Source organism: Haliotis asinina, chromosome 6, assembly GCF_037392515.1.
Source record: "Haliotis asinina isolate JCU_RB_2024 chromosome 6, JCU_Hal_asi_v2, whole genome shotgun sequence".
NCBI lineage: Eukaryota > Metazoa > Mollusca > Gastropoda > Lepetellida > Haliotidae > Haliotis > Haliotis asinina.
The window spans coordinates 47,347,740-47,361,805 of record NC_090285.1 but is presented as its reverse complement, the minus strand read 5'-3'; the positions used below and the strand labels follow the sequence as shown (position 1 = coordinate 47,361,805).

Here is a 14,066-nt window from a genome sequence, read left to right as displayed (position 1 = left end):
TTCTCCGGAGTCTGCCACCACAGAAACATCTACTGTAAGTCAGGTGACAACTGAAGAATCCACATCCACACAGGAGGTAACCACAATCTCATCACCTTCCATCCAAACAACAGAAGCTACTGAAACGTCCAGCACACTCTCGTCCGTGAGTGTCACAGAGAGCACAACTGAACCCTCTACTGGAACTACTCAAACATCCATCTCCACACAGGAAGCATCAAGCACTTCGCAAAGCACTTCTCCCACACAGGAAAGTACAACAGAGGTAACCACCAGCCCAACCTCTACCCACACTCAGGAAACCACCTCTCAAGCTTCCACATTTTCTGAGGAAACTACGTCACCACAAGCAGTTTCTGGAAGGTCCATGACAACACAGGTAACTTCTCCGGAGTCTGCCACCACAGAAACATCTACTGTAAGTCAGGTGACAACTGAAGAATCCACATCCACACAGGAGGTAACCACAATCTCATCACCTTCCATCCAAACAACAGAAGCTACTGAAACGTCCAGCACACTCTCGTCCGTGAGTGTCACAGAGAGCACAACTGAACCCTCTACTGGAACTACTCAAACATCCATCTCCACACAGGAAGCATCAAGCACTTCGCAAAGCACTTCTCCCACACAGGAAAGTACAACAGAGGTAACCACCAGCCCAACCTCTACCCACACTCAGGAAACCACCTCTCAAGCTTCCACATTTTCTGAGGAAACTACGTCACCACAAGCAGTTTCTGGAAGGTCCATGACAACACAGGTAACTTCTCCGGAGTCTGCCACCACAGAAACATCTACTGTAAGTCAGGTGACAACTGAAGAATCCACATCCACACAGGAGGTAACCACAATCTCATCACCTTCCATCCAAACAACAGAAGCTACTGAAACGTCCAGCACACTCTCGTCCGTGAGTGTCACAGAGAGCACAACTGAACCCTCTACTGGAACTACTCAAACATCCATCTCCACACAGGAAGCATCAAGCACTTCGCAAAGCACTTCTCCCACACAGGAAAGTACAACAGAGGTAACCACCAGCCCAACCTCTACCCACACTCAGGAAACCACCTCTCAAGCTTCCACATCTTCTGAGGAAACTACGTCACCACAAGCAGTTTCTGGAAGGTCCATGACAACACAGGTAACTTCTCCGGAGTCTGCCACCACAGAAACATCTACTGTAAGTCAGGTGACAACTGAAGATTCCACATCCACACAGGAGGTAACCACAATCTCATCACCTTCCATCCAAACAACAGAAGCTACTGAAACGTCCAGCACACTCTCGTCCGTGAGTGTCACAGAGAGCACAACTGAACCCTCTACTGGAACTACTCAAACATCCATCTCCACACAGGAAGCATCAAGCACTTCGCAAAGCACTTCTCCCACACAGGAAAGTACAACAGAGGTAACCACCAGCCCAACCTCTACCCACATTCAGGAAACCACCTCTCAAGCTTCCACATCTTCTGAGGAAACTACGTCACCACAAGCAGTTTCTGGAAGGTCCATGACAACACAGGTAACTTCTCCGGAGTCTGCCACCACAGAAACATCTACTGTAAGTCAGGTGACAACTGAAGAATCCACATCCACACAGGAGGTAACCACAATCTCATCACCTTCCATCCAAACAACAGAAGCTACTGAAACGTCCAGCACACTCTCGTCCGTGAGTGTCACAGAGAGCACAACTGAACCCTCTACTGGAACTACTCAAACATCCATCTCCACACAGGAAGCATCAAGCACTTCGCAAAGCACTTCTCCCACACAGGAAAGTACAACAGAGGTAACCACCAGCCCAACCTCTACCCACACTCAGGAAACCACCTCTCAAGCTTCCACATTTTCTGAGGAAACTACGTCACCACAAGCAGTTTCTGGAAGGTCCATGACAACACAGGTAACTTCTCCGGAGTCTGCCACCACAGAAACATCTACTGTAAGTCAGGTGACAACTGAAGAATCCACATCCACACAGGAGGTAACCACAATCTCATCACCTTCCATCCAAACAACAGAAGCTACTGAAACGTCCAGCACACTCTCGTCCGTGAGTGTCACAGAGAGCACAACTGAACCCTCTACTGGAACTACTCAAACATCCATCTCCACACAGGAAGCATCAAGCACTTCGCAAAGCACTTCTCCCACACAGGAAAGTACAACAGAGGTACCCACCAGCCCAACCTCTACCCACACTCAGGAAACCACCTCTCAAGCTTCCACATCTTCTGAGGAAACTACGTCACCACAAGCAGTTTCTGGAAGGTCCATGACAACACAGGTAACTTCTCCGGAGTCTGCCACCACAGAAACATCTACTGTAAGTCAGGTGACAACTGAAGAATCCACATCCACACAGGAGGTAACCACAATCTCATCACCTTCCATCCAAACAACAGAAGCTACTGAAACGTCCAGCACACTCTCGTCCGTGAGTGTCACAGAGAGCACAACTGAACCCTCTTCTGGAACTACTCAAACATCCATCTCCACACAGGAAGCATCAAGCACTTCGCAAAGCACTTCTCCCACACAGGAAAGTACAACAGAGGTAACCACCAGCCCAACCTCTACCCACACTCAGGAAACCACCTCTCAAGCTTCCACATCTTCTGAGGAAACTACGTCACCACAAGCAGTTTCTGGAAGGTCCATGACAACACAGGTAACTTCTCCGGAGTCTGCCACCACAGAAACATCTACTGTAAGTCAGGTGACAACTGAAGAATCCACATCCACACAGGAGGTAACCACAATCTCATCACCTTCCATCCAAACAACAGAAGCTACTGAAACGTCCAGCACACTCTCGTCCGTGAGTGTCACAGAGAGCACAACTGAACCCTCTACAGGAACTACTCAAACATCCATCTCCACACAGGAAGCATCAAGCACTTCGCAAAGCACTTCTCCCACACAGGAAAGTACAACAGAGGTAACCACCAGCCCAACCTCTACCCACACTCAGGAAACCACCTCTCAAGCTTCCACATCTTCTGAGGAAACTACGTCACCACAAGCAGTTTCTGGAAGGTCCATGACAACACAGGTAACTTCTCCGGAGTCTGCCACCACAGAAACATCTACTGTAAGTCAGGTGACAACTGAAGAATCCACATCCACACAGGAGGTAACCACAATCTCATCACCTTCCATCCAAACAACAGAAGCTACTGAAACGTCCAGCACACTCTCGTCCGTGAGTGTCACAGAGAGCACAACTGAACCCTCTACTGGAACTACTCAAACATCCATCTCCACACAGGAAGCATCAAGCACTTCGCAAAGCACTTCTCCCACACAGGAAAGTACAACAGAGGTAACCACCAGCCCAACCTCTACCCACACTCAGGAAACCACCTCTCAAGCTTCCACATTTTCTGAGGAAACTACGTCACCACAAGCAGTTTCTGGAAGGTCCATGACAACACAGGTAACTTCTCCGGAGTCTGCCACCACAGAAACATCTACTGTAAGTCAGGTGACAACTGAAGAATCCACATCCACACAGGAGGTAACCACAATCTCATCACCTTCCATCCAAACAACAGAAGCTACTGAAACGTCCAGCACACTCTCGTCCGTGAGTGTCACAGAGAGCACAACTGAACCCTCTACTGGAACTACTCAAACATCCATCTCCACACAGGAAGCATCAAGCACTTCGCAAAGCACTTCTCCCACACAGGAAAGTACAACAGAGGTAACCACCAGCCCAACCTCTACCCACACTCAGGAAACCACCTCTCAAGCTTCCACATCTTCTGAGGAAACTACGTCACCACAAGCAGTTTCTGGAAGGTCCATGACAACAAAGGTAACTTCTCCGGAGTCTGCCACCACAGAAACATCTACTGTAAGTCAGGTGACAACTGAAGAATCCACATCCACACAGGAGGTAACCACAATCTCATCACCTTCCATCCAAACAACAGAAGCTACTGAAACGTCCAGCACACTCTCGTCCGCGAGTGTCACAGAGAGCACAACTGAACCCTCTACTGGAACTACTCAAACATCCATCTCCACACAGGACGCATCAAGCACTTCGCAAAGCACTTCTCCCACACAGGAAAGTACAACAGAGGTAACCACCAGCCCAACCTCTACCCACACTCAGGAAACCACCTCTCAAGCTTCCACATCTTCTGAGGAAACTACGTCACCACAAGCAGTTTCTGGAAGGTCCATGACAACACAGGTAACTTCTCCGGAGTCTGCCACCACAGAAACATCTACTGTAAGTCAGGTGACAACTGAAGAATCCACATCCACACAGGAGGTAACCACAATCTCATCACCTTCCATCCAAACAACAGAAGCTACTGAAACGTCCAGCACACTCTCGTCCGTGAGTGTCACAGAGAGCACAACTGAACCCTCTACTGGAACTACTCAAACATCCATCTCCACACAGGAAGCATCAAGCACTTCGCAAAGCACTTCTCCCACACAGGAAAGTACAACAGAGGTAACCACCAGCCCAACCTCTACCCACACTCAGGAAACCACCTCTCAAGCTTCCACATCTTCTGAGGAAACTACGTCACCACAAGCAGTTTCTGGAAGGTCCATGACAACACAGGTAACTTCTCCGGAGTCTGCCACCACAGAAACATCTACTGTAAGTCAGGTGACAACTGAAGAATCCACATCCACACAGGAGGTAACCACAATCTCATCACCTTCCATCCAAACAACAGAAGCTACTGAAACGTCCAGCACACTCTCGTCCGTGAGTGTCACAGAGAGCACAACTGAACCCTCTACTGGAACTACTCAAACATCCATCTCCACACAGGAAGCATCAAGCACTTCGCAAAGCACTTCTCCCACACAGGAAAGTACAACAGAGGTAACCACCAGCCCAACCTCTACCCACACTCAGGAAACCACCTCTCAAGCTTCCACATCTTCTGAGGAAACTACGTCACCACAAGCAGTTTCTGGAAGGTCCATGACAACACAGGTAACTTCTCCGGAGTCTGCCACCACAGAAACATCTACTGTAAGTCAGGTGACAACTGAAGAATCCACATCCACACAGGAGGTAACCACAATCTCATCACCTTCCATCCAAACAACAGAAGCTACTGAAACGTCCAGCACACTCTCGTCCGTGAGTGTCACAGAGAGTACAACTGAACCCTCTACTGGAACTACTCAAACATCCATCTCCACACAGGAAGCATCAAGCACTTCGCAAAGCACTTCTCCCACACAGGAAAGTACAACAGAGGTAACCACCAGCCCAACCTCTACCCACACTCAGGAAACCACCTCTCAAGCTTCCACATCTTCTGAGGAAACTACGTCACCACAAGCAGTTTCTGGAAGGTCCATGACAACACAGGTAACTTCTCCGGAGTCTGCCACCACAGAAACATCTACTGTAAGTCAGGTGACAACTGAAGAATCCACATCCACACAGGAGGTAACCACAATCTCATCACCTTCCATCCAAACAACAGAAGCTACTGAAACGTCCAGCACACTCTCGTCCGTGAGTGTCACAGAGAGCACAACTGAACCCTCTACTGGAACTACTCAAACATCCATCTCCACACAGGAAGCATCAAGCACTTCGCAAAGCACTTCTCCCACACAGGAAAGTACAACAGTGGTAACCACCAGCCCAACCTCTACCCACACTCAGGAAACCACCTCTCAAGCTTCCACATCTTCTGAGGAAACTACGTCACCACAAGCAGTTTCTGGAAGGTCCATGACAACACAGGTAACTTCTCCGGAGTCTGCCACCACAGAAACATCTACTGTAAGTCAGGTGACAACTGAAGAATCCACATCCACACAGGAGGTAACCACAATCTCATCACCTTCCATCCAAACAACAGAAGCTACTGAAACGTCCAGCACACTCTCGTCCGTGAGTGTCACAGAGAGCACAACTGAACCCTCTACTGGAACTACTCAAACATCCATCTCCACACAGGAAGCATCAAGCACTTCGCAAAGCACTTCTCCCACACAGGAAAGTACAACAGAGGTAACCACCAGCCCAACCTCTACCCACACTCAGGAAACCACCTCTCAAGCTTCCACATCTTCTGAGGAAACTACGTCACCACAAGCAGTTTCTGGAAGGTCCATGACAACACAGGTAACTTCTCCGGAGTCTGCCACCACAGAAACATCTACTGTAAGTCAGGTGACAACTGAAGAATCCACATCCACACAGGAGGTAACCACAATCTCATCACCTTCCATCCAAACAACAGAAGCTACTGAAACGTCCAGCACACTCTCGTCCGTGAGTGTCACAGAGAGCACAACTGAACCCTCTACTGGAACTACTCAAACATCCATCTCCACACAGGAAGCATCAAGCACTTCGCAAAGCACTTCTCCCACACAGGAAAGTACAACAGTGGTAACCACCAGCCCAACCTCTACCCACACTCAGGAAACCACCTCTCAAGCTTCCACATCTTCTGAGGAAACTACGTCACCACAAGCAGTTTCTGGAAGGTCCATGACAACACAGGTAACTTCTCCGGAGTCTGCCACCACAGAAACATCTACTGTAAGTCAGGTGACAACTGAAGAATCCACATCCACACAGGAGGTAACCACAATCTCATCACCTTCCATCCAAACAACAGAAGCTACTGAAACGTCCAGCACACTCTCGTCCGTGAGTGTCACAGAGAGCACAACTGAACCCTCTACTGGAACTACTCAAACATCCATCTCCACACAGGAAGCATCAAGCACTTCGCAAAGCACTTCTCCCACACAGGAAAGTACAACAGAGGTAACCACCAGCCCAACCTCTACCCACACTCAGGAAACCACCTCTCAAGCTTCCACATCTTCTGAGGAAACTACGTCACCACAAGCAGTTTCTGGAAGGTCCATGACAACACAGGTAACTTCTCCGGAGTCTGCCACCACAGAAACATCTACTGTAAGTCAGGTGACAACTGAAGAATCCACATCCACACAGGAGGTAACCACAATCTCATCACCTTCCATCCAAACAACAGAAGCTACTGAAACGTCCAGCACACTCTCGTCCGTGAGTGTCACAGAGAGCACAACTGAAAGCTCTACTGGAACTACTCAAACATCCATCTCCACACAGGAAGCATCAAGCACTTCGCAAAGCACTTCTCCCACACAGGAAAGTACAACAGAGGTAACCACCAGCCCAACCTCTACCCACACTCAGGAAACCACCTCTCAAGCTTCCACATCTTCTGAGGAAACTACGTCACCACAAGCAGTTTCTGGAAGGTCCATGACAACACAGGTAACTTCTCCGGAGTCTGCCACCACAGAAACATCTACTGTAAGTCAGGTGACAACTGAAGAATCCACATCCACACAGGAGGTAACCACAATCTCATCACCTTCCATCCAAACAACAGAAGCTACTGAAACGTCCAGCACACTCTCGTCCGTGAGTGTCACAGAGAGCACAACTGAACCCTCTACTGGAACTACTCAAACATCCATCTCCACACAGGAAGCATCAAGCACTTCGCAAAGCACTTCTCCCACACAGGAAAGTACAACAGAGGTAACCACCAGCCCAACCTCTACCCACACTCAGGAAACCACCTCTCAAGCTTCCACATCTTCTGAGGAAACTACGTCACCACAAGCAGTTTCTGGAAGGTCCATGACAACACAGGTAACTTCTCCGGAGTCTGCCACCACAGAAACATCTACTGTAAGTCAGGTGACAACTGAAGAATCCACATCCACACAGGAGGTAACCAAAATTTCATCACCTTCCATCCAAACAACAGAAGCTACTGAAACGTCCAGCACACTCTCGTCTGTGAGTGTCACAGAGAGCACAACTGAACCCTCTACTGGAACTACTCAAACATCCATCTCCACACAGGAAGCATCAAGCACTTCGCAAAGCACTTCTCCCACACAGGAAAGTACAACAGAGGTAACCACCAGCCCAACCTCTACCCACACTCAGGAAACCACCTCTCAAGCTTCCACATCTTCTGAGGAAACTACGTCACCACAAGCAGTTTCTGGAAGGTCCATGACAACACAGGTAACTTCTCCGGAGTCTGCCACCACAGAAACATCTACTGTAAGTCAGGTGACAACTGAAGAATCCACATCCACACAGGAGGTAACCACAATTTCATCACCTTCCATCCAAACAACAGAAGCTACTGAAACGTCCAGCACACTCTCGTCCGTGAGTGTCACAGAGAGCACAACTGAACCCTCTACTGGAACTACTCAAACATCCATCTCCACACAGGAAGCATCAAGCACTTCGCAAAGCACTTCTCCCACACAGGAAAGTACAACAGAGGTAACCACCAGCCCAACCTCTACCCACACTCAGGAAACCACCTCTCAAGCTTCCACATCTTCTGAGGAAACTACGTCACCACAAGCAGTTTCTGGAAGGTCCATGACAACACAGGTAACTTCTCCGGAGTCTGCCACCACAGAAACATCTACTGTAAGTCAGGTGACAACTGAAGAATCCACATCCACACAGGAGGTAACCACAATCTCATCACCTTCCATCCAAACAACAGAAGCTACTGAAACGTCCAGCACACTCTCGTCCGTGAGTGTCACAGAGAGCACAACTGAACCCTCTACTGGAACTACTCAAACATCCATCTCCACACAGGAAGCATCAAGCACTTCGCAAAGCACTTCTCCCACACAGGAAAGTACAACAGAGGTAACCACCAACCCAACCTCTACCCACACTCAGGAAACCACCTCTCAAGCTTCCACATCTTCTGAGGAAACTACGTCACCACAAGCAGTTTCTGGAAGGTCCATGACAACACAGGTAACTTCTCCGGAGTCTGCCACCACAGAAACATCTACTGTAAGTCAGGTGACAACTGAAGAATCCACATCCACACAGGAGGTAACCACAATCTCATCACCTTCCATCCAAACAACAGAAGCTACTGAAACGTCCAGCATACTCTCGTCCGTGAGTGTCACAGAGAGCGCAACTGAACCCTCTACTGGAACTACTCAAACATCCATCTCCACACAGGAAGCATCAAGCACTTCGCAAAGCACTTCTCCCACACAGGAAAGTACAACAGAGGTAACCACCAGCCCAACCTCTACCCACACTCAGGAAACCACCTCTCAAGCTTCCACATCTTCTGAGGAAACTACGTCACCACAAGCAGTTTCTGGAAGGTCCATGACAACACAGGTAACTTCTCCGGAGTCTGCCACCACAGAAACATCTACTGTAAGTCAGGTGACAACTGAAGAATCCACATCCACACAGGAGGTAACCACAATTTCATCACCTTCCATCCAAACAACAGAAGCTACTGAAACGTCCAGCACACTCTCGTCCGTGAGTGTCACAGAGAGCGCAACTGAACCCTCTAGTGGAACTACTCAAACATCCATCTCCACACAGAAAGCATCAAGCACTTCGCAAAGCACTTCTCCCACACAGGAAAGTACAACAGAGGTAACCACCAGCCCAACCTCTACCTACACTCAGGAAACCTCCTCTCAAGCTTCCACATCTTCTGAGGAAACTACGTCACCACAAGCAGTTTCTGGAAGGTCCATGACAACACAGGTAACTTCTCCGGAGTCTGCCACCACAGAAACATCTACTGTGAGTCGGGTGACAAGTGAAGAATCCACATCCACACAGGAGGTAACCACAATCTCATCACCTTCCATCCAAACAGAAGCTACTGAAACGTCCAGCACACTCTCATCCGTGAGTGTCACAGAGGGCACAACTGAACCCTCTACTGGAACTACTCAAACATCCATCTCCACACAGAAAGCATCAAGCACTTCGCAAAGCACTTCTCCCACACAGGAAAGTACAACAGAGGTAACCACCAGCCCAACCTCTACCCACACTCAGGAAACCACCTCTCAAGCTTCCACATCTTCTGAGGAAACTACGTCACCACAAGCAGTTTCTGGAAGGTCCATGACAACACAGGTAACTTCTCCGGAGTCTGCCACCACAGAAACATCTACTGTGAGTCGGGTGACAACTGAAGAATCCACATCCACACAGGAGGTAACCACAATCTCATCACCTTCCATCCAAACAACAGAAGCTACTGAAACGTCCAGCATACTCTCGTCCGTGAGTGTCACAGAGAGCGCAACTGAACCCTCTACTGGAACTACTCAAACATCCATCTCCACACAGGAAGCATCAAGCACTTCGCAAAGCACTTCTCCCACACAGGAAAGTACAACAGAGGTAACCACCAGCCCAACCTCTACCCACACTCAGGAAACCACCTCTCAAGCTTCCACATCTTCTGAGGAAACTACGTCACCACAAGCAGTTTCTGGAAGGTCCATGACAACACAGGTAACTTCTCCGGAGTCTGCCACCACAGAAACATCTACTGTAAGTCAGGTGACAACTGAAGAATCCACATCCACACAGGAGGTAACCACAATTTCATCACCTTCCATCCAAACAACAGAAGCTACTGAAACGTCCAGCACACTCTCGTCCGTGAGTGTCACAGAGAGCGCAACTGAACCCTCTAGTGGAACTACTCAAACATCCATCTCCACACAGAAAGCATCAAGCACTTCGCAAAGCACTTCTCCCACACAGGAAAGTACAACAGAGGTAACCACCAGCCCAACCTCTACCTACACTCAGGAAACCTCCTCTCAAGCTTCCACATCTTCTGAGGAAACTACGTCACCACAAGCAGTTTCTGGAAGGTCCATGACAACACAGGTAACTTCTCCGGAGTCTGCCACCACAGAAACATCTACTGTGAGTCGGGTGACAAGTGAAGAATCCACATCCACACAGGAGGTAACCACAATCTCATCACCTTCCATCCAAACAGAAGCTACTGAAACGTCCAGCACACTCTCATCCGTGAGTGTCACAGAGGGCACAACTGAACCCTCTACTGGAACTACTCAAACATCCATCTCCACACAGAAAGCATCAAGCACTTCGCAAAGCACTTCTCCCACACAGGAAAGTACAACAGAGGTAACCACCAGTCCAACCTCTACCCACACTCAGGAAACCACCTCTCAAGCTTCCACATCTTCTGAGGAAACTACGTCACCACAAGCAGTTTCTGGAAGGTCCATGACAACACAGGTAACTTCTCCGGAGTCTGCCACCACAGAAACATCAACTGTAAGTCAGGTGACAACTGAAGAATCCACATCCACACAGGAGGTAACCACAATTTCATCACCTTCCATCCAAACAACAGAAGCTACTGAAACGTCCAGCACACTCTCGTCCGTGAGTGTCACAGAGAGCGCAACTGAACCCTCTAGTGGAACTACTCAAACATCCATCTCCACACAGAAAGCATCAAGCACTTCGCAAAGCACTTCTCCCACACAGGAAAGTACAACAGAGGTAACCACCAGCCCAACCTCTACCTACACTCAGGAAACCTCCTCTCAAGCTTCCACATCTTCTGAGGAAACTACGTCACCACAAGCAGTTTCTGGAAGGTCCATGACAACACAGGTAACTTCTCCGGAGTCTGCCACCACAGAAACATCTACTGTGAGTCGGGTGACAACTGAAGAATCCACATCCACACAGGAGGTAACCACAATCTCATCACCTTCCATCCAAACAACAGAAGCTACTGAAACGTCCAGCACACTCTCATCCGTGAGTGTCACAGAGGGCACAACTGAACCCTCTACTGGAACTACTCAAACATCCATCTCCACACAGAAAGCATCAAGCACTTCGCAAAGCACTTCTCCCACACAGGAAAGTACAACAGAGGTAACCACCAGCCCAACCTCTACCCACACTCAGGAAACCACCTCTCAAGCTTCCACATCTTCTGAGGAAACTACGTCACCACAAGCAGTTTCTGGAAGGTCCATGACAACACAGGTAACTTCTCCGGAGTCTGCCACCACAGAAACATCTACTGTGAGTCGGGTGACAAGTGAAGAATCCACATCCACACAGGAGGTAACCACAATCTCATCACCTTCCATCCAAACAGAAGCTACTGAAACGTCCAGCACACTCTCATCCGTGAGTGTCACAGAGGGCACAACTGAACCCTCTACTGGAACTACTCAAACATCCATCTCCACACAGAAAGCATCAAGCACTTCGCAAAGCACTTCTCCCACACAGGAAAGTACAACAGAGGTAACCACCAGCCCAACCTCTACCTACACTCAGGAAACCTCCTCTCAAGCTTCCACATCTTCTGAGGAAACTACGTCACCACAAGCAGTTTCTGGAAGGTCCATGACAACACAGGTAACTTCTCCGGAGTCTGCCACCACAGAAACATCTACTGTGAGTCGGGTGACAACTGAAGAATCCACATCCACACAGGAGGTAACCACAATCTCATCACCTTCCATCCAAACAACAGAAGCTACTGAAACGTCCAGCACACTCTCATCCGTGAGTGTCACAGAGGGCACAACTGAACCCTCTACTGGAACTACTCAAACATCCATCTCCACACAGAAAGCATCAAGCACTTCGCAAAGCACTTCTCCCACACAGGAAAGTACAACAGAGGTAACCACCAGCCCAACCTCTACCCACACTCAGGAAACCACCTCTCAAGCTTCCACATCTTCTGAGGAAACTACGTCACCACAAGCAGTTTCTGGAAGGTCCATGACAACACAGGTAACTTCTCCGGAGTCTGCCACCACAGAAACATCTACTGTGAGTCGGGTGACAAGTGAAGAATCCACATCCACACAGGAGGTAACCACAATCTCATCACCTTCCATCCAAACAGAAGCTACTGAAACGTCCAGCACACTCTCATCCGTGAGTGTCACAGAGGGCACAACTGAACCCTCTACTGGAACTACTCAAACATCCATCTCCACACAGAAAGCATCAAGCACTTCGCAAAGCACTTCTCCCACACAGGAAAGTACAACAGAGGTAACCACCAGCCCAACCTCTACCCACACTCAGGAAACCACCTCTCAAGCTTCCACATCTTCTGAGGAAACTACGTCACCACAAGCAGTTTCTGGAAGGTCCATGACAACACAGGTAACTTCTCCGGAGTCTGCCACCACAGAAACATCTACTGTGAGTCGGGTGACAACTGAAGAATCCACATCCACACAGGAGGTAACCACAATCTCATCACCTTCCATCCAAACAACAGAAGCTACTGAAACGTCCAGCATACTCTCGTCCGTGAGTGTCACAGAGAGCGCAACTGAACCCTCTACTGGAACTACTCAAACATCCATCTCCACACAGGAAGCATCAAGCACTTCGCAAAGCACTTCTCCCACACAGGAAAGTACAACAGAGGTAACCACCAGCCCAACCTCTACCCACACTCAGGAAACCACCTCTCAAGCTTCCACATCTTCTGAGGAAACTACGTCACCACAAGCAGTTTCTGGAAGGTCCATGACAACACAGGTAACTTCTCCGGAGTCTGCCACCACAGAAACATCTACTGTAAGTCAGGTGACAACTGAAGAATCCACATCCACACAGGAGGTAACCACAATTTCATCACCTTCCATCCAAACAACAGAAGCTACTGAAACGTCCAGCACACTCTCGTCCGTGAGTGTCACAGAGAGCGCAACTGAACCCTCTAGTGGAACTACTCAAACATCCATCTCCACACAGAAAGCATCAAGCACTTCGCAAAGCACTTCTCCCACACAGGAAAGTACAACAGAGGTAACCACCAGCCCAACCTCTACCTACACTCAGGAAACCTCCTCTCAAGCTTCCACATCTTCTGAGGAAACTACGTCACCACAAGCAGTTTCTGGAAGGTCCATGACAACACAGGTAACTTCTCCGGAGTCTGCCACCACAGAAACATCTACTGTGAGTCGGGTGACAAGTGAAGAATCCACATCCACACAGGAGGTAACCACAATCTCATCACCTTCCATCCAAACAGAAGCTACTGAAACGTCCAGCACACTCTCATCCGTGAGTGTCACAGAGGGCACAACTGAACCCTCTACTGGAACTACTCAAACATCCATCTCCACACAGAAAGCATCAAGCACTTCGCAAAGCACTTCTCCCACACAGGAAAGTA

The 14,066-nt window shown here is 48.9% G+C and overlaps 1 protein-coding gene across 1 annotated transcript in view; it reads left to right on the top strand.

Annotated features, from left to right (window-relative positions):
• Positions 1-14,066, top strand: part of LOC137286673 (mucin-3B-like) — a 52,789-nt gene that overhangs the window by 28,898 nt on the left and 9,825 nt on the right. The window contains exons 38-49 of the mRNA XM_067818649.1: positions 119-244; positions 446-1,018; positions 1,205-2,155; positions 2,705-2,794; positions 3,239-3,307; positions 3,572-10,636; positions 11,153-11,384; positions 11,484-12,149; positions 12,210-12,424; positions 12,794-12,862; positions 13,040-13,246; positions 13,451-14,063. Of these exons, the coding sequence (XP_067674750.1) occupies positions 119-244; positions 446-1,018; positions 1,205-2,155; positions 2,705-2,794; positions 3,239-3,307; positions 3,572-10,636; positions 11,153-11,384; positions 11,484-12,149; positions 12,210-12,424; positions 12,794-12,862; positions 13,040-13,246; positions 13,451-14,063 (10,876 nt within the window). The remainder of the gene's footprint in view (positions 1-118; positions 245-445; positions 1,019-1,204; positions 2,156-2,704; positions 2,795-3,238; positions 3,308-3,571; positions 10,637-11,152; positions 11,385-11,483; positions 12,150-12,209; positions 12,425-12,793; positions 12,863-13,039; positions 13,247-13,450; positions 14,064-14,066) is intronic.